General features: G+C 46.0%; 1 protein-coding gene across 4 annotated transcripts in view; it reads right to left on the bottom strand.

Moving 5' to 3' along the window:
• Positions 1-27,752, bottom strand: part of cltcl1 (clathrin, heavy chain-like 1) — a 93,956-nt gene that overhangs the window by 47,421 nt on the left and 18,783 nt on the right. For all 4 annotated transcript variants that reach the window (XM_069932619.1, XM_069932616.1, XM_069932618.1 and 1 more), the window contains exons 3-10: positions 24,937-25,205; positions 23,641-23,802; positions 23,339-23,452; positions 8,478-8,651; positions 7,778-7,975; positions 3,205-3,405; positions 1,321-1,473; positions 280-402 (exon numbers count right to left, since the gene is read on the bottom strand). In XM_069932619.1, coding sequence (XP_069788720.1) covers positions 280-402; positions 1,321-1,473; positions 3,205-3,405; positions 7,778-7,975; positions 8,478-8,651; positions 23,339-23,452; positions 23,641-23,802; positions 24,937-25,205 — 1,394 coding nt within the window. The remainder of the gene's footprint in view (positions 1-279; positions 403-1,320; positions 1,474-3,204; positions 3,406-7,777; positions 7,976-8,477; positions 8,652-23,338; positions 23,453-23,640; positions 23,803-24,936; positions 25,206-27,752) is intronic.

The raw sequence follows: 27,752 nt of genomic DNA, 5'->3' as shown, positions 1-27,752 counted from the left end.
CAGAGAAGTCACACATTTAAGCCAAACCCTTGCTGATTAAGTAATAAAGGTTAAGTGGCTATTGTTGGTAAAGACTGAAAGAATCAATTTCTACTCCATCTCACCCCTTACTTTTTCAAACCAGGATATTCCTCCACCACTCTCCATTAACCAGACACCATCTCAACAGCACGCAACTAATATTCCAAATTTTATCCTCAATGCATATTCTCACGTGATAATCTCAGAAGCGACACCAACAGATCAGGTTTCAGATACAGAACAGAAGGAGGGACTTACCTGACTGATATTAGCCAATGGTTCATCATCCTGGACAAGCATTTGTGCAAACTGAAGACCTTGGTCTGGATTCACCCGCATAACATTTCTCAGTAGGAAGATCCAGTCTGGAGTGTAACCAACCTGTTAACACATTGATACAAGTTCTGACTTGGTGTAAATGTTTCATGACCAAGTAATTTCCCCACAACGAAATACCAATGTTTTGACAGTCTGACATCATATAATAGATGAGATTGCACAATACAGTAAAACCCTGGTATCCAGCATCTATGGGGATTGGTAAACACTGGATGAGTGAATTTTCCAGTTGCTGGAGATTTACTCCTTATGATGCCCAACCTGCATTGAGAATAAACAGTCTAAAAGACAAAAATACTATGCTGTACTTGCAATGAACAAACTTCACTTGCATGACTATATAAGCTTTAAAGCATTTTACTTTATTTTCAGTTACATTCTTTGAAAACCTTTAACCTGCTGCTGCATTTGCAGGTTCCTCCTCTCCAAGGAGCCACACAAAAGACAAAGAGTATAATTAACCCTTCTCTGCCCTCCCACTCCCAAGTTTACAGATAAAGCCTCTGACTGGGGTAACTCTTACTAAGCAGGGAAAAGGAGACATTTTAAGAATCACCCCAAAGGCAAACGGCATCAACCAGCTCGTCATCCTGGGTGACGCCACTTTATTCAAACAAAAAATATTCAAACAGCTGCTATGAGCAAAGTATGACCAAGGTACTTTGCTGGCTGAATATTTGCTCCCATCTTCACTAAAGGTTCGTGTTACAATTGTAAATTTGTGGTTTTTAAAACCTATTTCATTATCATAATTAATTTAAAAATTTAAACTATTTTCCTTGATTTTTTCACCAGTTGCATGAATTCTGGACACCAGGAATTTTACTGTATTTTGTGCAAGGAGAGAAACAAATTGCATGCAAAAATCCTTAGAAGACAGATGCCAGAACACAACTAGGAAAGTTTTGGTGTACTAAAAATCAAACAGACAATTTCCAAAGAAATAGTCCAGAAACATACCTTTTTTGCATAAAGTACAATTTTCTGAAATTGTCCAGTCTCCGCAAAACATTGTATTACTTTATTTGGCACACTGGCTCGTAGATAGACACTTAAAGCAAGTGTAGGATCAGCTGTCTTCACCAAGTCCCCAAGTTCCTCTGAACACTCAAGCTACACAATTAAAATACAACAGCAACACTGAGCATTTTATCAACATGTAGTTTTGAAGGCACTGTACAAATAATCAAAGCTGCAATGATATTGAATTTTATAATGTTGAGACAATAATCTAAATGCTTTGCATTATCCCAAAGTTCATAGTAAACGTTGTCATACCCACACTCCTGTTCGGCTCCGAATCATGGGTCCTCTACCGGCACCACCTACGGCTCCTAGAACGCTTCCACCAGCGTTGTCTCCGCTCCATCCTCAACATCCATTGGAGCGCTTACATCCCTAACGTCGAAGTACTCGAGATGGCAGAGGTCGACAGCATCGAGTCCACGCTGCTGAAGATCCAGCTGCGCTGGATGGGTCACGTCTCCAGAATGGAGGACCATCGCCTTCCCAAGATCGTGTTATATGGCGAGCTCTCCACTGGCCACCGTGACAGAGGTGCACCAAAGAAAAGGTACAAGGACTGCCTAAAGAAATCTCTTGGTGCCTGCCACATTGACCACCGCCAGTGGGCTGATATCGCCTCAAACCGTGCATCTTGGCGCCTCACAGTTTGGCGGGCAGCAACCTCCTTTGAAGAAGACCGCAGAGCCTACCTCACTGACAAAAGGCAGAGGAGGAAAAACCCAACACCCAACCCCAACCCACCAATTTTCCCCTGCAACCGCTGCAATCGTGTCTGCCTGTCCCGCATCGGACTTGTCAGCCACAAACGAGCCTGCAGCTGACGTGGACTTTTAACCCCCTCCATAAATCTTCGTCCGCGAAGCCAAGCCAAAGAAGAAGTAAACGAAATACAGTATTTGATGGCAAACAAGGCCCCCACCCCATTTTAAGAAAAATTTGTTTTAGTGTATTTGCAAGTACCCAGTAAGTTGGCGAACAGGTTCCTCCTGCAAGGACCTTTGCAAATAATGTGTCTTTATTCACATAGAAAACCTTCCAGTCTTGCATGGCTGAGATGGTGAAGCCTCCTTGCACACATGCAACATGTTCTCCTGCCTGCTGATGCTCAGGTTGCTTCCCTCCAACCATGCAAATGCAGGCACTCCAGGGCCTACGGGCATGCAAGGGCAGGAGAGAAAGAAGTCAGTCACCAGGGTCCACCACCATGGGGAGCAGATGATTGATCGCTTGCTTTGAGGAGAGTCCCTGTGCCTCAGTGGTCAGGCTCCACACTGAGCCTTCATTTGATGAGCATGCCCCCCTGAGTAAATCGTATGAGGCACGTGGCTGGCACTAAGAGAGCGGCTGTCAAGCATCTGCCCCTCATTCAATTTGCTCGGGGGGGGGTCATGCTCAAACAAAGGCTCAGCGTGGAAGCTGATCGTCGAGGCCTAGTATTCTCCTCAGAGCAAGCGATTGATCCTTCTATCAGTGTGTACTACAAACACGGCCATTGTCCTGCTGGTGGGGCTGCTGTGGTCGGCCTTCTCATGGGGATTGGGGGTGGGGGGGGGAGGGGGGAGGAAAAAAGCGCAAAAGTAGCTCCAGAAAGCATGGGCTACCTGAGGGAAGGTGATCTATGAAGATGTGGGCCCATTTCCTAGACAGTTGCAGCACTTCCGTGGGCTTCTTGAAGCTGGTCAAGTAGTTTGAGCACTTTGTATTTTTGTGCCCAAAATGGCAGCACCAAAATGTCACCTTTGTGTATAAGAGCCAGGGTAGTTTTTGAGGCAAAAATAAGAGGGGGAGGGGAGTCCTAGATGCCTTAAAATACAGTACCTTGTCTTCCTTTAGCCATTTCTCCAGGAGTTGCTTGCGGCCTTGTTGTAAGACAGGTCGACAAAGTTCCAGGGATTCGTATTTGTTAAGTTGTCCCTGATCAAGGAGGATTCCAAAATACTGAAGGAGGGGCGAAGCTTGCCCTGGCTGGGCTGCAACAGTCTGGAATTTTCGAATGGTGTCTGGAGTCCGCAAGATGCCCTAATAATTGAACACAAATGGTCACCAACTTAGCAGCATGCATATATCATTTTCAATATAGTTCATGTTATAGCTTATTACAAGACAATTTAATAATCCATAGAATTTTTAAAAATTGTTCCTTTAATGTAGATTAGATCTTTAAATTAATTCTAAAGGATTTATACACCAACTTCAATACAATGGAATAAATTAGTTAAACAAATATGACAATTGACATATTGATGGACTGATTTTTCACTATAGCTTTACACGTGGTCCCTATTTATGACTTGTATAACTTATGATCATCCACAAGAGAAAATAAACTACAAATTTAAAAAATATGTAAATACTTAAAGATGTGCATCAGGTCCAAAAGAGCCAGGAATTGTTTATTTTGACACACCAACATGGCCGTGGCCAGGATGGCACTGAGACACCACTGCTGCCAAATGTGTTCTATTTTCAGGACATGAAGATGTTGAAGGTGGGGGAGGCGAGCGCAGGCCCAAAGTAATATGTCTGACTTTCAAGATCCGACCAATCAGTCAGAAAAGAAATCGGACGCATGACATGGATCACCTGTGCTGCCTACAGATTTTACAACTAGGTAGAACAAATCCCAATGAGAATCCACTCACTTATGCAAACAATTATGACAAAGCCATCAAATCAGCTCCTAAGGACTCTTACAAACAGCCATACCACCCCTCTGCCTATTTTCTCTTTTGATATACAGTGTATCCTTGGACATTAAGCTCCCAATTACATCTATCCTTTGGCCATGACTCATTGATGGTCACAACATCAAATCTGCCAATCTGTAGTTGGGCAAGTGTGGGGAAAGGATTTATAAAAAGAGGAACAGAGGATTTGGGGCCTGAAGGTAGTTGAGACAGTATTGAAAGTCATTAAGGATTAAAACAAGGATGAGAATCCCAAGATCTAAACCTTAAGATGTCAGAAGGTGGGTTCAAGTGAATTTGATTTCAGGCTTCGATAGTTCTAGACACAACTTCAAGACCATTAGACATAGGAGTGGAAATAGGCAGATCACACCATGAGTTGATCCATTCTCTCACTCAGCCCTACTCCCTGGTACCTTCTCCCAATAACCTTGATGCCCTGGCTAATTGAGAACCTATCAATCTCTGCCTTACCTACACCCAATGACTTGGCCTCAACAAAAATTCAAATTATTGTCAGAGTACATACATGACATCACATACAAACCCAAGATTATTTTTCCTGCAAACCAGGCATTTCTACTTATTGAGTTTGCACAAAAAATGTATCCAAAAAGAAATGCAAACTACCATCAGACTCAACAACAAATTTAATTAGGGATTTATTTAAGTAATCTTACTTTTGCACTGATGTTTTTTTTTTTAAATCTATCGCCATTTACTTTTTTCCTACTGCCAAGTGGCAATTCTGCCTCGCCCACAGAAAAAAGAATCTCAAGGTTGTATGTGATGTCATGTATGTACTGACAATAAATCTGAAATAAAGAACTGTAAATAAACTGATTGTGCAGATACTGAAAAAAGTATTCAGTAATAATGTCCAAGAGTCCTTAAACAAGCCCCTGATTGAATGTTGTTTAGGAGTTTGATGATGGAGGGATAGCAACTGTTTCTGAACCTGGTGGTATAAGCTCTGTAGCACATATACCTCTCTCCCAATGGCAGCAGCAGCAAGAACAGAGAACATCTTGGGTGGTGTGAAACCATATAGATTTTCCTCAATGGTGGATAAAGTTTTGCCTGTGATGCACATGGCTGTGTGCACTTCCCTCCGCAGGGCTTTGCACGCAAAGATATTGGTGCCTCTAATCCAGACCTGATGCAGCCAGTCAACACTTTTCCACTATTTACCTGTAGAAGTTTGCCAAGGCTTCCAATGTCATAGTTGCCCTGATTCAAGCCTCAGAAGGGAAGGGTAAAGAGGTAGAGTAATCATCAAAGAGGACTTGATAGCCAGGGGAAACTATGAGAGATGCAAAAGAGACCCCAGGATAGTGTGTTGACTCCCTAGTGCTCTGGTCCAGGATATCTCAGTAGCTGCAGAATATGCTTAAGAGGGAGGTTGATTAGCCAGATGTCATGGTACATATTGCTGCCAATAACATAGGCAGGAGTGGGGTAGAGGTCAAGAGGTCCTACAAAGCAAGTTTAGGAAAAAGGCTGAAGAGCAGGACCTTCAAGGTGGCAATCTTTGATCACTTCTGGTGTCACAAACTAGGGAAAGTCAGAACAGGAAGATGGTGCAGAAAAATGTGTTGCTGAAGAGATGGTGCAGAGTTTAAAGTTCTTGGATCATTAGAATCTTTTCTGGGGAAGGAGTGACATGTACAAGTGGGACAGTTTGTACCTGAACTTGAGGGCAACCAATATCCTGTTAGAGAGATGTGCTTGGTGGGGAGATTTCAACTCAATTTACAGGGCAGTATGAACCAAAGTAAAGAAGCAGAGGAAGTAGTTGGCACACAAGCAGGGATAGCTTGTAGGGAGTTTGTCTGGAAGATCAGGCTGAGAGGGCAAAAACTGCCATCAATAGGATGTGACAAAGCAACAATGTCAGTCAAAAAAGGTGACAAATACAGGCAAGTTGATGAGCACCTGTTCCTACTGTATACTTCTCTCTTCTTCCCAACTAGATCTCCAATATCCCTTGAAAACCAAGGTTCCCTATGCCTGCTAACCTTGCTTTTAATCCTGACAGAAAAACTCTGTACTCTCAAAATGTCACCTTTGAAGATCCTCCACCTACCTCACACATGCTTGCCTGAAAAGAACTTATCCCATTCCACACAATCTAGATGCTTTCTCATTTCCTCAAAATTGGCCTTTCTCCAATTTAGAATCTCAACCCGAGGCTCAGACCTATCCTTTTCCATAATTAACTTGAAACTAATGGCATTACAATCACTGGACCCAAAATGTTCCCCTACACATACCTCTGACACCTGTCCTGTCTTGTTCCCCAATAGGAGATCCAGTATTGTATTCTCTCTAGTTAGTACCTCTCTGAACACATGTGGAAAAATTCCAAACCATCCAGATCTTTTACAGTATAGGAGCCCCAGTCAATATGCAGAATGTTAAAATCCACTGTCACAACCTTGTTTCCTAATGAGCTGACATTGGAGAAGGTTCAGAGGAAGTTCACAAGGATGATTCTAGGAATGAAAGGACTATCATACAAGGAGCATTTGACAGCTCTTGATCAGATTCACCACCCTCTGGCTAAAGAATTTTCTCCACATCTGTTCTAAATGGACATCCTTCCATTTACTACTCTGTCCATGCCTTTCAACATTCAAAATGTTTCAATGAGATCCCACCTCTCTCAAATTCCAACTCATATGGGCCAAGGTACTAATGGATTTAATTGTAGCAAATTATGCTGGGTGGATGGCCAATAGGAAAGCAATACTTTAGTTACTTTTGACAATTACCACCCCCCCCAAACAAAAAGAGCAAATCAAATTTTGATGGACAAATAGTTTAGCAAATAGACTGAAAACAAAAAAGTAATTGAGCAATGGGAGGCACAAGTTCAAGGCACCTACAAAAAGCGTGGAACTGCCATTTTTATAATAAGAGCGTTGAAGTTTACGTAAAGGTTAATGTTAAACATCAGGAAATTAATACAGCACAAAGTCTACAAGAATGTACAGAAAATTGGAGCAAAATTAAAATGGGAATTTAAGAAAACATTGGTAAATTAAAGAAAATACAAAACTTTAAGAACAAAGCAGAATAAGGAATATTGGGCATTGGGATCAAAGAGGTTGGTTTATGGGATGAAGAAGCCAGCAAAAGTATGAATAAATTTTTGTAGCTGCCACAGAATTAGAAAATACTGGACATGACAGAAGGTTTAAGGGATCTGGCGTCTTTTAAAATTAATACTGTCAAGATTAAATTTTCTTTTCAAATGCTAAAAGAGGAAACTGTAAAGACTGACCATTCTTCTATCATTCCTACCTATCAGAGGGTGCAGAAGATTGAACGACTACTAATGATATATTGTTTAAAATGTGTAATGGAAGTAGACAAAATAGACAGAGGAACAGAGGAGGGAAATTAAAGTGGTGGTCTCTTGTAGGGAAGAATGCAGAGGAAAGGATGCAGAGGAAATTTCAGTTATAAAACATGGCAGATATTCAAATATCAAGTTATGAATATTATAATAGTTCCTTTAAGTACAAACTGCTCCAAAAGATCAATTGAAAAAAGTGACCCAAAAGGGAACCAACATCTAAAATACATTTTAAACAAATCATAATGGCAATTTTTGTACACTGTAACTCTAACAAGTCTGAAGAAGTCCACCTTCATAATGAGCTCACTTTAGGGACTGATGCGCACGAATCAGGACATACCTTTGGTGCAGATGCAGCTACTTTAGCAGCTTCAGCATAGCTTCCTTGCGCAAACAAGGTATTGAACTTCCTTGCAAAGAGCTCCTCAGCACCAGCAAGGTTACTTCTTACAGCCAAACGCAAAGCCAAGTCAGGGTTTTGGAGCACATTAGTTGTATAATTAACAATGTTTTCTTCTTCCACACAGACAGAAAGGACCTGCAGGGGAAAAAATTTGCTGAATTAAGCCAAACAATCAGCATAAAGATAAATTATAAAGTAAATGCTCCATCATTGTCATGTAACACTTAGAATAACATAAATGAAATTCTATAACTTTGTTTACCACAAGTCCAAAAACTTGACTATTACAGGACATTAGTTGGACAAAGGGCAGGATGGCAGCAAGATGCAGCAACACCAGACTTAAAAGAATGAAACATCCCACATGTAAAATCTCCTGCGTATCATAAAATCAAGGCTCCTCTGTAAATGAGGACCATACCGAAGAATCACTGAAATTTAATGAATTTCTGGAGGGTTGCTCAACTGCCTATATCCAGAGTCAATGTTTCAGGAATAAAATGTGAATGCACTTGCAAGCTAAACATTCAGGAGTAATTGTGAACCAACGTTGGCTTTCAAAAAAAAAAAAAAAAAACAGCTTCTTCAATTCCATTGAAGATAAATGTTTTAAAACCAACTGCAATAGATGTAATACCTGTCCTTTTTTATTGACTCCAATAATGCCAGATGTAGGTTCATGGGGAGCAGTCACAAAAATGGTCTCAGCACTAATGCGGTTCATGTAGATACAAACACCAGACTCCAAGTCATACAAGTGGATGTAGCCATATTTTGTAATCAGATATATAACACCATATTTAGCTCCAATCTGCCAAAAAAAAAACAGACCCTTAGCAAGATGCACAAATTTCAAGGATATTAATAATTTAACAGGATAGAGAAGTGGTAAGAATTATGACAAAAAATCCTTTAAAATCATGAGCTTGCAACAGATGAGAACACCCCCAAACTTCTTTGGCCAAAGATTTCAATTTTTTGCTTTGGTATAGATTGAACTATTTTATTGTAGTAAACATCACATTGGATACTAGTGTGCTGTTTATTATTTGTAGAGGAGCAAAAAAGTCATAGGACCTTCCTCCTCCTCTTTTCTCCCCCCCTCCACCAATAGCATGAAGCATTGCTGGAAAGGCCTGCATTTATTACAGTAGAATGCACATTATCCAGAATTCAAGCAACCAGAAACTCAAATAGCCAGCATAAACAACTAGAGGAAACAAACAAATAAAATCAGATAAGAGTGGGTGGATGGACCCCGTGGGGAAGCGCTGAGACTTGTTGGACATGTACAGGTTTGCCCCTGCTGAACAAGCAATGCCCCTCAATGTGTGCATTTGTTTCAGGGTCGCCACTTGCATGGTGAGCCGGGTTGCCAACACGAGGAAGGTGTACCGAGGGCTTGACTGGGCCACTTATGTGGAGGTGAGCCAGGTTGTCAACGAAGGCGGTGGAACAATGCATCTAGGGGCTAAATGAGACACTTGCGAGCTAGGTTGTCAGTACGAGGAAGGCAGTAGAGTGCGCTTAGGGCTTGTCAGATGCTCCAATTGGAGCTAGCAGGATTGGGATAGGATTTGGAGGGGGTGAGGGAAGATCAAGGGGATTCAATCGCAAGGGGATTCAATCGCAAGGGGATTCAATCGCAAGGGGATTCAATCGCAAGGGGATTCAATCGCAAGGGGATTCAATCGCAAGGGGATTCAATCGCAAGGGGATTCAATCGCAAGGGGATTCAATCGCAAGGGGATTCAATCGCAAGGGGATTCAATCGCAAGGGGATTCAATCGCAAGGGGATTCAATCGCAAGGGGATTCAATCGCAAGGGGATTCAATCGCAAGGGGATTCAATCGCAAGGGGATTCAATCGCAAGGGGATTCAATCGCAAGGGGATTCAATCGCAAGGGGATTCAATCGCAAGGGGATTCAATCGCAAGGGGATTCAATCGCAAGGGGATTCAATCGCAAGGGGATTCAATCGCAAGGGGATTCAATCGCAAGGGGATTCAATCGCAAGGGGATTCAATCGCAAGGGGATTCAATCGCAAGGGGATTCAATCGCAAGGGGATTCAATCGCAAGGGGATTCAATCGCAAGGGGATTCAATCGCAAGGGGATTCAATCGCAAGGGGATTCAATCGCAAGGGGATTCAATCGCAAGGGGATTCAATCGCAAGGGGATTCAATCGCAAGGGGATTCAATCGCAAGGGGATTCAATCGCAAGGGGATTCAATCGCAAGGGGATTCAATCGCAAGGGGATTCAATCGCAAGGGGATTCAATCGCAAGGGGATTCAATCGCAAGGGGATTCAATCGCAAGGGGATTCAATCGCAAGGGGATTCAATCGCAAGGGGATTCAATCGCAAGGGGATTCAATCGCAAGGGGATTCAATCGCAAGGGGATTCAATCGCAAGGGGATTCAATCGCAAGGGGATTCAATCGCAAGGGGATTCAATCGCAAGGGGATTCAATCGCAAGGGGATTCAATCGCAAGGGGATTCAATCGCAAGGGGATTCAATCGCAAGGGGATTCAATCGCAAGGGGATTCAATCGCAAGGGGATTCAATCGCAAGGGGATTCAATCGCAAGGGGATTCAATCGCAAGGGGATTCAATCGCAAGGGGATTCAATCGCAAGGGGATTCAATCGCAAGGGGATTCAATCGCAAGGGGATTCAATCGCAAGGGGATTCAATCGCAAGGGGATTCAATCGCAAGGGGATTCAATCGCAAGGGGATTCAATCGCAAGGGGATTCAATCGCAAGGGGATTCAATCGCAAGGGGATTCAATCGCAAGGGGATTCAATCGCAAGGGGATTCAATCGCAAGGGGATTCAATCGCAAGGGGATTCAATCGCAAGGGGATTCAATCGCAAGGGGATTCAATCGCAAGGGGATTCAATCGCAAGGGGATTCAATCGCAAGGGGATTCAATCGCAAGGGGATTCAATCGCAAGGGGATTCAATCGCAAGGGGATTCAATCGCAAGGGGATTCAATCGCAAGGGGATTCAATCGCAAGGGGATTCAATCGCAAGGGGATTCAATCGCAAGGGGATTCAATCGCAAGGGGATTCAATCGCAAGGGGATTCAATCGCAAGGGGATTCAATCGCAAGGGGATTCAATCGCAAGGGGATTCAATCGCAAGGGGATTCAATCGCAAGGGGATTCAATCGCAAGGGGATTCAATCGCAAGGGGATTCAATCGCAAGGGGATTCAATCGCAAGGGGATTCAATCGCAAGGGGATTCAATCGCAAGGGGATTCAATCGCAAGGGGATTCAATCGCAAGGGGATTCAATCGCAAGGGGATTCAATCGCAAGGGGATTCAATCGCAAGGGGATTCAATCGCAAGGGGATTCAATCGCAAGGGGATTCAATCGCAAGGGGATTCAATCGCAAGGGGATTCAATCGCAAGGGGATTCAATCGCAAGGGGATTCAATCGCAAGGGGATTCAATCGCAAGGGGATTCAATCGCAAGGGGATTCAATCGCAAGGGGATTCAATCGCAAGGGGATTCAATCGCAAGGGGATTCAATCGCAAGGGGATTCAATCGCAAGGGGATTCAATCGCAAGGGGATTCAATCGCAAGGGGATTCAATCGCAAGGGGATTCAATCGCAAGGGGATTCAATCGCAAGGGGATTCAATCGCAAGGGGATTCAATCGCAAGGGGATTCAATCGCAAGGGGATTCAATCGCAAGGGGATTCAATCGCAAGGGGATTCAATCGCAAGGGGATTCAATCGCAAGGGGATTCAATCGCAAGGGGATTCAATCGCAAGGGGATTCAATCGCAAGGGGATTCAATCGCAAGGGGATTCAATCGCAAGGGGATTCAATCGCAAGGGGATTCAATCGCAAGGGGATTCAATCGCAAGGGGATTCAATCGCAAGGGGATTCAATCGCAAGGGGATTCAATCGCAAGGGGATTCAATCGCAAGGGGATTCAATCGCAAGGGGATTCAATCGCAAGGGGATTCAATCGCAAGGGGATTCAATCGCAAGGGGATTCAATCGCAAGGGGATTCAATCGCAAGGGGATTCAATCGCAAGGGGATTCAATCGCAAGGGGATTCAATCGCAAGGGGATTCAATCGCAAGGGGATTCAATCGCAAGGGGATTCAATCGCAAGGGGATTCAATCGCAAGGGGATTCAATCGCAAGGGGATTCAATCGCAAGGGGATTCAATCGCAAGGGGATTCAATCGCAAGGGGATTCAATCGCAAGGGGATTCAATCGCAAGGGGATTCAATCGCAAGGGGATTCAATCGCAAGGGGATTCAATCGCAAGGGGATTCAATCGCAAGGGGATTCAATCGCAAGGGGATTCAATCGCAAGGGGATTCAATCGCAAGGGGATTCAATCGCAAGGGGATTCAATCGCAAGGGGATTCAATCGCAAGGGGATTCAATCGCAAGGGGATTCAATCGCAAGGGGATTCAATCGCAAGGGGATTCAATCGCAAGGGGATTCAATCGCAAGGGGATTCAATCGCAAGGGGATTCAATCGCAAGGGGATTCAATCGCAAGGGGATTCAATCGCAAGGGGATTCAATCGCAAGGGGATTCAATCGCAAGGGGATTCAATCGCAAGGGGATTCAATCGCAAGGGGATTCAATCGCAAGGGGATTCAATCGCAAGGGGATTCAATCGCAAGGGGATTCAATCGCAAGGGGATTCAATCGCAAGGGGATTCAATCGCAAGGGGATTCAATCGCAAGGGGATTCAATCGCAAGGGGATTCAATCGCAAGGGGATTCAATCGCAAGGGGATTCAATCGCAAGGGGATTCAATCGCAAGGGGATTCAATCGCAAGGGGATTCAATCGCAAGGGGATTCAATCGCAAGGGGATTCAATCGCAAGGGGATTCAATCGCAAGGGGATTCAATCGCAAGGGGATTCAATCGCAAGGGGATTCAATCGCAAGGGGATTCAATCGCAAGGGGATTCAATCGCAAGGGGATTCAATCGCAAGGGGATTCAATCGCAAGGGGATTCAATCGCAAGGGGATTCAATCGCAAGGGGATTCAATCGCAAGGGGATTCAATCGCAAGGGGATTCAATCGCAAGGGGATTCAATCGCAAGGGGATTCAATCGCAAGGGGATTCAATCGCAAGGGGATTCAATCGCAAGGGGATTCAATCGCAAGGGGATTCAATCGCAAGGGGATTCAATCGCAAGGGGATTCAATCGCAAGGGGATTCAATCGCAAGGGGATTCAATCGCAAGGGGATTCAATCGCAAGGGGATTCAATCGCAAGGGGATTCAATCGCAAGGGGATTCAATCGCAAGGGGATTCAATCGCAAGGGGATTCAATCGCAAGGGGATTCAATCGCAAGGGGATTCAATCGCAAGGGGATTCAATCGCAAGGGGATTCAATCGCAAGGGGATTCAATCGCAAGGGGATTCAATCGCAAGGGGATTCAATCGCAAGGGGATTCAATCGCAAGGGGATTCAATCGCAAGGGGATTCAATCGCAAGGGGATTCAATCGCAAGGGGATTCAATCGCAAGGGGATTCAATCGCAAGGGGATTCAATCGCAAGGGGATTCAATCGCAAGGGGATTCAATCGCAAGGGGATTCAATCGCAAGGGGATTCAATCGCAAGGGGATTCAATCGCAAGGGGATTCAATCGCAAGGGGATTCAATCGCAAGGGGATTCAATCGCAAGGGGATTCAATCGCAAGGGGATTCAATCGCAAGGGGATTCAATCGCAAGGGGATTCAATCGCAAGGGGATTCAATCGCAAGGGGATTCAATCGCAAGGGGATTCAATCGCAAGGGGATTCAATCGCAAGGGGATTCAATCGCAAGGGGATTCAATCGCAAGGGGATTCAATCGCAAGGGGATTCAATCGCAAGGGGATTCAATCGCAAGGGGATTCAATCGCAAGGGGATTCAATCGCAAGGGGATTCAATCGCAAGGGGATTCAATCGCAAGGGGATTCAATCGCAAGGGGATTCAATCGCAAGGGGATTCAATCGCAAGGGGATTCAATCGCAAGGGGATTCAATCGCAAGGGGATTCAATCGCAAGGGGATTCAATCGCAAGGGGATTCAATCGCAAGGGGATTCAATCGCAAGGGGATTCAATCGCAAGGGGATTCAATCGCAAGGGGATTCAATCGCAAGGGGATTCAATCGCAAGGGGATTCAATCGCAAGGGGATTCAATCGCAAGGGGATTCAATCGCAAGGGGATTCAATCGCAAGGGGATTCAATCGCAAGGGGATTCAATCGCAAGGGGATTCAATCGCAAGGGGATTCAATCGCAAGGGGATTCAATCGCAAGGGGATTCAATCGCAAGGGGATTCAATCGCAAGGGGATTCAATCGCAAGGGGATTCAATCGCAAGGGGATTCAATCGCAAGGGGATTCAATCGCAAGGGGATTCAATCGCAAGGGGATTCAATCGCAAGGGGATTCAATCGCAAGGGGATTCAATCGCAAGGGGATTCAATCGCAAGGGGATTCAATCGCAAGGGGATTCAATCGCAAGGGGATTCAATCGCAAGGGGATTCAATCGCAAGGGGATTCAATCGCAAGGGGATTCAATCGCAAGGGGATTCAATCGCAAGGGGATTCAATCGCAAGGGGATTCAATCGCAAGGGGATTCAATCGCAAGGGGATTCAATCGCAAGGGGATTCAATCGCAAGGGGATTCAATCGCAAGGGGATTCAATCGCAAGGGGATTCAATCGCAAGGGGATTCAATCGCAAGGGGATTCAATCGCAAGGGGATTCAATCGCAAGGGGATTCAATCGCAAGGGGATTCAATCGCAAGGGGATTCAATCGCAAGGGGATTCAATCGCAAGGGGATTCAATCGCAAGGGGATTCAATCGCAAGGGGATTCAATCGCAAGGGGATTCAATCGCAAGGGGATTCAATCGCAAGGGGATTCAATCGCAAGGGGATTCAATCGCAAGGGGATTCAATCGCAAGGGGATTCAATCGCAAGGGGATTCAATCGCAAGGGGATTCAATCGCAAGGGGATTCAATCGCAAGGGGATTCAATCGCAAGGGGATTCAATCGCAAGGGGATTCAATCGCAAGGGGATTCAATCGCAAGGGGATTCAATCGCAAGGGGATTCAATCGCAAGGGGATTCAATCGCAAGGGGATTCAATCGCAAGGGGATTCAATCGCAAGGGGATTCAATCGCAAGGGGATTCAATCGCAAGGGGATTCAATCGCAAGGGGATTCAATCGCAAGGGGATTCAATCGCAAGGGGATTCAATCGCAAGGGGATTCAATCGCAAGGGGATTCAATCGCAAGGGGATTCAATCGCAAGGGGATTCAATCGCAAGGGGATTCAATCGCAAGGGGATTCAATCGCAAGGGGATTCAATCGCAAGGGGATTCAATCGCAAGGGGATTCAATCGCAAGGGGATTCAATCGCAAGGGGATTCAATCGCAAGGGGATTCAATCGCAAGGGGATTCAATCGCAAGGGGATTCAATCGCAAGGGGATTCAATCGCAAGGGGATTCAATCGCAAGGGGATTCAATCGCAAGGGGATTCAATCGCAAGGGGATTCAATCGCAAGGGGATTCAATCGCAAGGGGATTCAATCGCAAGGGGATTCAATCGCAAGGGGATTCAATCGCAAGGGGATTCAATCGCAAGGGGATTCAATCGCAAGGGGATTCAATCGCAAGGGGATTCAATCGCAAGGGGATTCAATCGCAAGGGGATTCAATCGCAAGGGGATTCAATCGCAAGGGGATTCAATCGCAAGGGGATTCAATCGCAAGGGGATTCAATCGCAAGGGGATTCAATCGCAAGGGGATTCAATCGCAAGGGGATTCAATCGCAAGGGGATTCAATCGCAAGGGGATTCAATCGCAAGGGGATTCAATCGCAAGGGGATTCAATCGCAAGGGGATTCAATCGCAAGGGGATTCAATCGCAAGGGGATTCAATCGCAAGGGGATTCAATCGCAAGGGGATTCAATCGCAAGGGGATTCAATCGCAAGGGGATTCAATCGCAAGGGGATTCAATCGCAAGGGGATTCAATCGCAAGGGGATTCAATCGCAAGGGGATTCAATCGCAAGGGGATTCAATCGCAAGGGGATTCAATCGCAAGGGGATTCAATCGCAAGGGGATTCAATCGCAAGGGGATTCAATCGCAAGGGGATTCAATCGCAAGGGGATTCAATCGCAAGGGGATTCAATCGCAAGGGGATTCAATCGCAAGGGGATTCAATCGCAAGGGGATTCAATCGCAAGGGGATTCAATCGCAAGGGGATTCAATCGCAAGGGGATTCAATCGCAAGGGGATTCAATCGCAAGGGGATTCAATCGCAAGGGGATTCAATCGCAAGGGGATTCAATCGCAAGGGGATTCAATCGCAAGGGGATTCAATCGCAAGGGGATTCAATCGCAAGGGGATTCAATCGCAAGGGGATTCAATCGCAAGGGGATTCAATCGCAAGGGGATTCAATCGCAAGGGGATTCAATCGCAAGGGGATTCAATCGCAAGGGGATTCAATCGCAAGGGGATTCAATCGCAAGGGGATTCAATCGCAAGGGGATTCAATCGCAAGGGGATTCAATCGCAAGGGGATTCAATCGCAAGGGGATTCAATCGCAAGGGGATTCAATCGCAAGGGGATTCAATCGCAAGGGGATTCAATCGCAAGGGGATTCAATCGCAAGGGGATTCAATCGCAAGGGGATTCAATCGCAAGGGGATTCAATCGCAAGGGGATTCAATCGCAAGGGGATTCAATCGCAAGGGGATTCAATCGCAAGGGGATTCAATCGCAAGGGGATTCAATCGCAAGGGGATTCAATCGCAAGGGGATTCAATCGCAAGGGGATTCAATCGCAAGGGGATTCAATCGCAAGGGGATTCAATCGCAAGGGGATTCAATCGCAAGGGGATTCAATCGCAAGGGGATTCAATCGCAAGGGGATTCAATCGCAAGGGGATTCAATCGCAAGGGGATTCAATCGCAAGGGGATTCAATCGCAAGGGGATTCAATCGCAAGGGGATTCAATCGCAAGGGGATTCAATCGCAAGGGGATTCAATCGCAAGGGGATTCAATCGCAAGGGGATTCAATCGCAAGGGGATTCAATCGCAAGGGGATTCAATCGCAAGGGGATTCAATCGCAAGGGGATTCAATCGCAAGGGGATTCAATCGCAAGGGGATTCAATCGCAAGGGGATTCAATCGCAAGGGGATTCAATCGCAAGGGGATTCAATCGCAAGGGGATTCAATCGCAAGGGGATTCAATCGCAAGGGGATTCAATCGCAAGGGGATTCAATCGCAAGGGGATTCAATCGCAAGGGGATTCAATCGCAAGGGGATTCAATCGCAAGGGGATTCAATCGCAAGGGGATTCAATCGCAAGGGGATTCAATCGCAAGGGGATTCAATCGCAAGGGGATTCAATCGCAAGGGGATTCAATCGCAAGGGGATTCAATCGCAAGGGGATTCAATCGCAAGGGGATTCAATCGCAAGGGGATTCAATCGCAAGGGGATTCAATCGCAAGGGGATTCAATCGCAAGGGGATTCAATCGCAAGGGGATTCAATCGCAAGGGGATTCAATCGCAAGGGGATTCAATCGCAAGGGGATTCAATCGCAAGGGGATTCAATCGCAAGGGGATTCAATCGCAAGGGGATTCAATCGCAAGGGGATTCAATCGCAAGGGGATTCAATCGCAAGGGGATTCAATCGCAAGGGGATTCAATCGCAAGGGGATTCAATCGCAAGGGGATTCAATCGCAAGGGGATTCAATCGCAAGGGGATTCAATCGCAAGGGGATTCAATCGCAAGGGGATTCAATCGCAAGGGGATTCAATCGCAAGGGGATTCAATCGCAAGGGGATTCAATCGCAAGGGGATTCAATCGCAAGGGGATTCAATCGCAAGGGGATTCAATCGCAAGGGGATTCAATCGCAAGGGGATTCAATCGCAAGGGGATTCAATCGCAAGGGGATTCAATCGCAAGGGGATTCAATCGCAAGGGGATTCAATCGCAAGGGGATTCAATCGCAAGGGGATTCAATCGCAAGGGGATTCAATCGCAAGGGGATTCAATCGCAAGGGGATTCAATCGCAAGGGGATTCAATCGCAAGGGGATTCAATCGCAAGGGGATTCAATCGCAAGGGGATTCAATCGCAAGGGGATTCAATCGCAAGGGGATTCAATCGCAAGGGGATTCAATCGCAAGGGGATTCAATCGCAAGGGGATTCAATCGCAAGGGGATTCAATCGCAAGGGGATTCAATCGCAAGGGGATTCAATCGCAAGGGGATTCAATCGCAAGGGGATTCAATCGCAAGGGGATTCAATCGCAAGGGGATTCAATCGCAAGGGGATTCAATCGCAAGGGGATTCAATCGCAAGGGGATTCAATCGCAAGGGGATTCAATCGCAAGGGGATTCAATCGCAAGGGGATTCAATCGCAAGGGGATTCAATCGCAAGGGGATTCAATCGCAAGGGGATTCAATCGCAAGGGGATTCAATCGCAAGGGGATTCAATCGCAAGGGGATTCAATCGCAAGGGGATTCAATCGCAAGGGGATTCAATCGCAAGGGGATTCAATCGCAAGGGGATTCAATCGCAAGGGGATTCAATCGCAAGGGGATTCAATCGCAAGGGGATTCAATCGCAAGGGGATTCAATCGCAAGGGGATTCAATCGCAAGGGGATTCAATCGCAAGGGGATTCAATCGCAAGGGGATTCAATCGCAAGGGGATTCAATCGCAAGGGGATTCAATCGCAAGGGGATTCAATCGCAAGGGGATTCAATCGCAAGGGGATTCAATCGCAAGGGGATTCAATCGCAAGGGGATTCAATCGCAAGGGGATTCAATCGCAAGGGGATTCAATCGCAAGGGGATTCAATCGCAAGGGGATTCAATCGCAAGGGGATTCAATCGCAAGGGGATTCAATCGCAAGGGGATTCAATCGCAAGGGGATTCAATCGCAAGGGGATTCAATCGCAAGGGGATTCAATCGCAAGGGGATTCAATCGCAAGGGGATTCAATCGCAAGGGGATTCAATCGCAAGGGGATTCAATCGCAAGGGGATTCAATCGCAAGGGGATTCAATCGCAAGGGGATTCAATCGCAAGGGGATTCAATCGCAAGGGGATTCAATCGCAAGGGGATTCAATCGCAAGGGGATTCAATCGCAAGGGGATTCAATCGCAAGGGGATTCAATCGCAAGGGGATTCAATCGCAAGGGGATTCAATCGCAAGGGGATTCAATCGCAAGGGGATTCAATCGCAAGGGGATTCAATCGCAAGGGGATTCAATCGCAAGGGGATTCAATCGCAAGGGGATTCAATCGCAAGGGGATTCAATCGCAAGGGGATTCAATCGCAAGGGGATTCAATCGCAAGGGGATTCAATCGCAAGGGGATTCAATCGCAAGGGGATTCAATCGCAAGGGGATTCAATCGCAAGGGGATTCAATCGCAAGGGGATTCAATCGCAAGGGGATTCAATCGCAAGGGGATTCAATCGCAAGGGGATTCAATCGCAAGGGGATTCAATCGCAAGGGGATTCAATCGCAAGGGGATTCAATCGCAAGGGGATTCAATCGCAAGGGGATTCAATCGCAAGGGGATTCAATCGCAAGGGGATTCAATCGCAAGGGGATTCAATCGCAAGGGGATTCAATCGCAAGGGGATTCAATCGCAAGGGGATTCAATCGCAAGGGGATTCAATCGCAAGGGGATTCAATCGCAAGGGGATTCAATCGCAAGGGGATTCAATCGCAAGGGGATTCAATCGCAAGGGGATTCAATCGCAAGGGGATTCAATCGCAAGGGGATTCAATCGCAAGGGGATTCAATCGCAAGGGGATTCAATCGCAAGGGGATTCAATCGCAAGGGGATTCAATCGCAAGGGGATTCAATCGCAAGGGGATTCAATCGCAAGGGGATTCAATCGCAAGGGGATTCAATCGCAAGGGGATTCAATCGCAAGGGGATTCAATCGCAAGGGGATTCAATCGCAAGGGGATTCAATCGCAAGGGGATTCAATCGCAAGGGGATTCAATCGCAAGGGGATTCAATCGCAAGGGGATTCAATCGCAAGGGGATTCAATCGCAAGGGGATTCAATCGCAAGGGGATTCAATCGCAAGGGGATTCAATCGCAAGGGGATTCAATCGCAAGGGGATTCAATCGCAAGGGGATTCAATCGCAAGGGGATTCAATCGCAAGGGGATTCAATCGCAAGGGGATTCAATCGCAAGGGGATTCAATCGCAAGGGGATTCAATCGCAAGGGGATTCAATCGCAAGGGGATTCAATCGCAAGGGGATTCAATCGCAAGGGGATTCAATCGCAAGGGGATTCAATCGCAAGGGGATTCAATCGCAAGGGGATTCAATCGCAAGGGGATTCAATCGCAAGGGGATTCAATCGCAAGGGGATTCAATCGCAAGGGGATTCAATCGCAAGGGGATTCAATCGCAAGGGGATTCAATCGCAAGGGGATTCAATCGCAAGGGGATTCAATCGCAAGGGGATTCAATCGCAAGGGGATTCAATCGCAAGGGGATTCAATCGCAAGGGGGACAGGAGCTTCTGTGGCCGTAAACGGGACTCCGAGTTGGTGTGTTGCCTCCCGGGTTCAAGGGTCAGGGATATCATGGTGAGGCTGCAGGGCATTCTGGATGGGAAGGGTGAACAGCCAACTGTCGTGGTCCATGTTGGTACCAACAACAAAGGAGACCCTACAGGCAGAATTCAGGGAGCTTGGAAGGAAGTTGAGTAGGACCTCAAGGGTAATAATCTCTGGATATTGTCAGTGCCACGAGCTAGTCCAAGTAGGAATTGCAGGACTAAATATGTGGCTTGAAAAGTGGTATAGGAGGGAAGGGTTCAGATTCTTGGGGCATTGGAATCAGTTCTGGGGCAGATGGGATCAGTTCAAACAGGATGGTCTCCATCTGGGCAGGGCCAGGATCAATGCCCTCGGGAGAGTGTTTGGTAGTGCTGTTGGGGAAGATTTAAACTAATGTGGCAGAGGGGTGGGATCAGGAGTAGAGAGACAGAGGGGTTTAACATGAGGGAAGAAATCAGAGATAGGAGGGTGAAAAGCAAGAGGCAGGCATGTAACCTCAGGCCAAAAATGTAAAAGGGCATAATGGTGAAAGGGTTAAGGCTCTGGTAAAAACAAGCTTGAAGGTCTTGTGTCTTAATGCAAGGAGTATTCATAATAAGGTGGATGATTTGAATGTGCAGATAGCTGTAAATGACTAGGATATAGTTGGGATCACAGAGACATGACTTCAAGGGGACCAAGGCTGGGAGCTTAACATTCATGGATTTTCAAGAGGGACAGACAGAAAGGAAAAGGAGGTGGGGTAGCATTGTTGGTTAGAGAAGAGTTAAAAGTAATAGAAAGGAAGGATGTTAGCTTGAATGATGTGGAATCAATGTGGGTAGAGCTGCAAAATGCAAGGGGACAGAAGATGTTAGTGGGAGTTGTATATAGACCACCTAACAGTAGGAGTGGTTGAGGATGGCATTAAACAGGAAATTGGAAATGTGTGCAACAATGACAAAGCAGTTATAATGGGTGACTTTAATCTCCATATAGACTGGATGAATCAAATTTGCAAGGGTACTGATGAGGATGATTTCTTAGAAGGTATACAGGATAATTTTCTAACCCAGTATGTTGAAGAACCAACGAGGGAACAGGCCATTCTAGACTGGGTTCTGAGTAATGAGGAAGGGTTAGTTAACAATCTTGTTGTGCAAAGCCCTTTGGGCAAGAGTGACCACAATATAGTGGAATTTTACATTAGGATGGAAAGTGACAAGGTTAATTCTCCAACTCAGGTTCTGAACTTAAAGAAGGGAGACTTTGAGGGTATGAGATGCGAACTGATTAAGTTAGATTGGCAAATGTTACTTAAAGGATTAACTGTAGAAAGGTAATGGCAAGCATTTAAGGATCACCTGGAGGAAATACGGCATTGGTTCTTCCCGGTTTGGAAAAAGAATAAATCAAGGGGGGTCGTACATCCTTCAATAACAAGAGAAATCAGGGAGAGTATCAAGTGTAAAGAGGAAGTGTATAGACTAGCCAGGAATGACAGAATACCAGAGGATTGGGAGAAATTCAGAGTTCTACAGAGGAAGACAAGGATTAATCAGGAAAGGCAAAAGAGATTATGAGAGAAAGTTGGCAGGGAACAAAAATTGACTGCAAAAGTTTTTATAGATATGTAAAGAGAAAGACTAGTAAAGACAAATGTGGGTCCCTTGCAGTCAGAAACAGGTGAATTGGTCATGGGGAACAAGGACATGGCAGACCAATTAAATAACTACTTTAGTTCAGTCTTCACTAGGGAAAATATGAATAATTTCAACATAATCTTCAAATAATAGGGGACCATGGGGCTAATGTGACAAAAGTTCTGGGGAAAATAAGTGTAAGTTATGATGTTGTGTTGGATAAATTGAAGGGATTAACCAGATGGTCTGCATCCCAGAGTGCTATTGTAAACTGTGTAGAGGCTGTTAAGAGTGTGCAGGGTGACTTGGACAGGTTGAGTGAGTGGGCAAATGTATGGCAGATGCAATATAATGTGGATAAATGTGTGGTTATCCACTTTGGAGGAAAGAATGGGAGGGCTGAGTACTATCTTAATGGTAACCAATTAGGAAAAGGGGAGATGCAAAGAGACCTGGGCGTCACTGTGCATCAGTCATTAAAAGTGGGCATGCAAATGCAGCAAGCAGTAAAAAAAGGCAAATGGTATGTTGGCATTCATATCAAGAGGATTCGAGTACAGGAGCAGAGAGGTATTGATACAGTTGTATAGGGCCTTGGTGAGACCTCACCTGGAGTACTGTGTTCAGTTTTGGTCTCCTTACCTGAGGAAGGACATCATTGCCATGGAGAGAGTGCAGAAAAGTTTTACCAGATTGATACCAGGGATGGCAGGACTTGCATATGAAGAAAGGCTAGAACGACTGGGCTTGTACTCGCTGGAGTTTAGACGATTAAGAGGAGATTTAATAGAAATGTTCAAAATTCTTAAAGGATTTGACAGGCTAGATGCAGGAAGATTGTTCCCAATGTTGAGCAAGTCTAGTACCAGGGGGTCACAGTTTAAGGATAAAGGGGAAATCCTTTAGGACTGAGATGAGGAAGAATTTTTTCTACTCGGAGGGTGGTGAATTTATGGAATTCTCTGCCACAGGAAGTGATTGAAGCCGGTTCCATAGCTATATTTAAGAGAGTTAGATTTAGTACTTGTGACTAGGGGGATCAGGGGGTATGGAGAGAGAGCTGGAACAGGGTACTGAATGGATGATCAGCCATGATCAAAATGAATGGCGGTGTAGGCTTGAAGGGCCAGATGGCCTACTCCTACACCTATTTTCTATGTTTTCTATGATACAACATAGTATGAAGTTTCAGCTGGTAAGTTGATGGCTTACCTGCATGGCAACTGGAAAGTCGGTTTGAGCCTCAGGAGGAAAAAACACATCCACTGCTCTCTTTGTGAAAGGTTGATTTCCAGCAGCAGGTTGACCTACTTCTATTATATGCAACTGCAAGAAATTGTATGTTAGTTTGAAGAAGCCAGGACATTCATTCAGCCTTAAAAACAAGTGTAAAGCCATCAAGGTTTGGAAAGGTGTATTTAAACGTGTATGGAGATTGAAATCAATAGATTTAAACACATGGCTCAAGATTACTACAATATGTAGATTAAAGTGCTGACAAAAAAAAAGCTCACCTTCCCCCCAGCTTGACTGCGAACTGCAAAGCAAAAGAGTGTTGATGGCAGAGGATTCTCTTCCAGTTTGAAGTCAGCAAAAGCTGCAGCATGGCCCTCAATTGGCTGCGATACCTTTCGGTCCACAGAGTATAGCTGCATTGCACCAACCACTCTGTTTTGCTAGAAGAACAGAAAGGAACTTCACTGCATCAGCCCCAAATGTGGGGAATAACTGAAGCCCCAAATGACCACAACCCACACCTGACTAGCAAAAACACAAAAAAACTGTCCAGAATTCTCCAAAGTTTAGATGAGACCATGATGGACCTTTGTTAACAAATCACGCGGCTAGCACAAACAAATGTTTTTCAGCAGTTTTTAGATTGAAATGGGCATTTTGCGTCATAATCCAACTTGGTTAGTTAGATATTCCAGTGTAGAATGCAATTCAGACCAAATGCTTCTGGATTGGCTGGATAGATTCCAGTTGACACAAATTATCCCTCCTCCTTCAGCTGCTCTACAAACGTTTTTAATATCTACTGAAAGGGAAACTATGGCCATTCTAGATAATAACAGAAGCCTCAAGCCAAAGGAACCAGTATCTCATTAACCCAAGTGACACTGGAGCTAGTAGTGCTCTCCTCTGGAAAATAATCTTGGCAGATCATACATGACATTAACTAGCATTTTTCCATTCACTGCTAGATCAGTCGGCAGTGATTTGAATACCATCTCTCCCCCCCACCCCACCCCCACCATCAGTGTTGATGTCAAAAAAACTAGTGGAAAAAGTGTAGTTCAGCATTAAACTGTAGAAAACACTTCTAAAGGTTTTGGTAGAGTCAAATCGAAGAGGGACAGCACAGTGTACAAACGTGGATAAAATTGTACTCCCCTGCATACACATATCCATCTCATCTCCATGGCAGGTTGTTAACATCCCTCCCTTATGCTTTCATATTTCCTAATGAAAAACTAATTTCAGGAATGCTCACATTCAATAACAACAAAATTCTAAAAGTGACAGGGGAAAAAACAAATTGATTCACTGTTTTAATGGTCAAGTTTAGCAAGTATTGGCCAAGATACCAATGCCCTGAAATAGTGCCATGCTCGTGAACTTGAATGGCAGAAACAGGGTCTGCATCTCCAAAAGTTCCACATTCAGAACTCCACTTAAGCATCTGGAGTTTGGGCCCATAACAATTAAAAAAAAACTACACAGCTCAGTCTAACAGTGTTCAAAACCACAGAGTATGCTGAAGGATGCTAATTTATAAAATTAGCAGAAAGCCAATTACAACAATCTACCTGTGCTGAGATTCCAATTAGTAGCAACCACTTCTGTTGAAGATCTGTCCGGTAGTTAATGATCTGACAGCCTGCTAAGCTTGTGTGTCTATCAAACATTTTCTGTGGAAGAGAGTCACCTTCCATGCTCCAATGGAATACTGCAGTTTCAGTTACAAGGGCAACAGTGTTCAAAGAGATCCACTTCCAGAAAGTCACTTCTTCAACCATGGTGTGGGCTTTCACTTTGCTCTTCATTTCAATGTTAAATATCTGAAGTGTTTTTCCAGCTATTGTATGTGTAAAAGAAAAAAAGTTAATGTACCAATCAGGCCAGTATCCCCCCACCACCCCCCCATCACTGCTGGAAGTTAATGTCCTAAATGAGTTATAACTACAATAGCTGTTGGCAGGGAGAAAGAATGGTGATCTGATATTAGAATAAAACTAGACTCATCTCTCCAACTTCACTGCTCTCCACATTTTTAATTTAATTATCACTCAATAATGAAATCCAAAGTACCTCTGCACAAAAAAAACCTGATTCACCAACATGTGAGTATTGAAACAAATGGGATTAATAAAAGTTAGGTAGGAGGAAATTCTTCAAACAGTGGTGAACTAAGCTTTTAGTCCAATAATATTGGTTCAGATTCCAGCTAAAAACAGAACAATTTGAATGCAAGGGGACTCAAAATTTCCTTACTGAGATTTTCTTTGTTTCACTGTTTCCAAGTTATTGTTCAAACCAGTTCTGAAAGCCTTGATTGGATTGCAATTGAACCTTTGGGATTGGAGTACACCTCACTCATTCACCTCCAAAATATACAAGTTTTTTGGAAAACTTCTTGATGCAGCAATAGTGTAGAAGTCTAAGCCACTGATAACCAAAGCTTTCATCTCAAAGCATTGAGTTACCTCACTTTCAAACTGCAAGATTTGGTATGGTGTACACTGGAGTGTTGCAAACCCCTTTTTATGACTGATGTCTACAGTACTGAAGTACCACCTCAGTCACAAAATATACCTTGTCAAAGTTCTTACGAATTATCTTCACAATGTAGACTTTTTAAAAAAGCAGTTGCTTTTCCAACAAAACTAGAAATAAAAAACTTGCTGCAATACTCCCATTTTATGACCTGCCTGGTAAACAAATTACCTGACTATTTTTTATGCCTCAAAAAATTAATTGAGGAACATTACAGTGGAAAAATCCTCAAGGCCAGATGGGATGATCAAGAAAGGGAAAAACAGATAATCCAGGAAATTATAGGCTGAAAAGCCCCCCCCCCATCAGCGGTAGAAGAGCCCCCCCCCATCAGCGGTAGAAGAGCCCCCCCCCCATCAGCGGTAGAAGAGCCCCCCCCCCATCAGCGGTAGAAGAGCCCCCCCCCCATCAGCGGTAGAAGAGCCCCCCCCCCATCAGCGGTAGAAGAGCCCCCCCCCCATCAGCGGTAGAAGAGCCCCCCCCCCATCAGCGGTAGAAGAGCCCCCCCCCCATCAGCGGTAGAAGAGCCCCCCCCCCATCAGCGGTAGAAGAGCCCCCCCCCCATCAGCGGTAGAAGAGCCCCCCCCCATCAGCGGTAGAAGAGCCCCCCCCCCATCAGCGGTAGAAGAGCCCCCCCCCCATCAGCGGTAGAAGAGCCCCCCCCCCCATCAGCGGTAGAAGAGCCCCCCCCCATCAGCGGTAGAAGAGCCCCCCCCCCATCAGCGGTAGAAGAGCCCCCCCCCCCATCAGCGGTAGAAGAGCCCCCCCCCATCAGCGGTAGAAGAGCCCCCCCCCCATCAGCGGTAGAAGAGCCCCCCCCCCATCAGCGGTAGAAGAGCCCCCCCCCCATCAGCGGTAGAAGAGCCCCCCCCCCATCAGCGGTAGAAGAGCCCCCCCCCCATCAGCGGTAGAAGAGCCCCCCCCCCATCAGCGGTAGAAGAGCCCCCCCCCCATCAGCGGTAGAAGAGCCCCCCCCCATCAGCGGTAGAAGAGCCCCCCCCCCATCAGCGGTAGAAGAGCCCCCCCCCATCAGCGGTAGAAGAGCCCCCCCCCCATCAGCGGTAGAAGAGCCCCCCCCCCATCAGCGGTAGAAGAGCCCCCCCCCATCAGCGGTAGAAGAGCCCCCCCCCCATCAGCGGTAGAAGAGCCCCCCCCCCATCAGCGGTAGAAGAGCCCCCCCCCCATCAGCGGTAGAAGAGCCCCCCCCCATCAGCGGTAGAAGAGCCCCCCCCCCATCAGCGGTAGAAGAGCCCCCCCCCCATCAGCGGTAGAAGAGCCCCCCCCCATCAGCGGTAGAAGAGCCCCCCCCCCATCAGCGGTAGAAGAGCCCCCCCATCAGCGGTAGAAGAGCCCCCCATCAGCGGTAGAAAAGCCCCCCATCAGCGGTAGAAAAGCCCCCCATCAGCGGTAGAAAAGCCCCCCATCAGCGGTAGAAAAGCCCCCCATCAGCGGTAGAAAAGCCCCCATCAGCGGTAGAAAAGCCTCCCATCAGCGGTAGAAAAGCCTCCCATCAGCGGTAGAAAAGCCTCCCATCAGCGGTAGAAAAGCCTCCCATCAGCGGTAGAAAAGCCTCCCATCAGCGGTAGAAAAGCCTCCCATCAGCGGTAGAAAAGCCTCCCATCAGCGGTAGAAAAGCCTCCCATCAGCGGTAGAAAAGCCTCCCATCAGCGGTAGAAAAGCCTCCCATCAGCGGTAGAAAAGCCTCCCATCAGCGGTAGAAAAGCCTCCCATCAGCGGTAGAAAAGCCTCCCATCAGCGGTAGAAAAGCCTCCCATCAGCGGTAGAAAAGCCTCCCATCAGCGGTAGAAAAGCCTCCCATCAGCGGTAGAAAAGCCTCCCATCAGCGGTA

Source organism: Narcine bancroftii, chromosome 4 (assembly GCF_036971445.1).
Source record: "Narcine bancroftii isolate sNarBan1 chromosome 4, sNarBan1.hap1, whole genome shotgun sequence".
NCBI classification, from domain to species: domain Eukaryota; kingdom Metazoa; phylum Chordata; class Chondrichthyes; order Torpediniformes; family Narcinidae; genus Narcine; species Narcine bancroftii.
The sequence above is the reverse complement of the archived record's forward strand: the minus strand, read 5'-3'. Positions and strand labels throughout refer to the sequence as shown.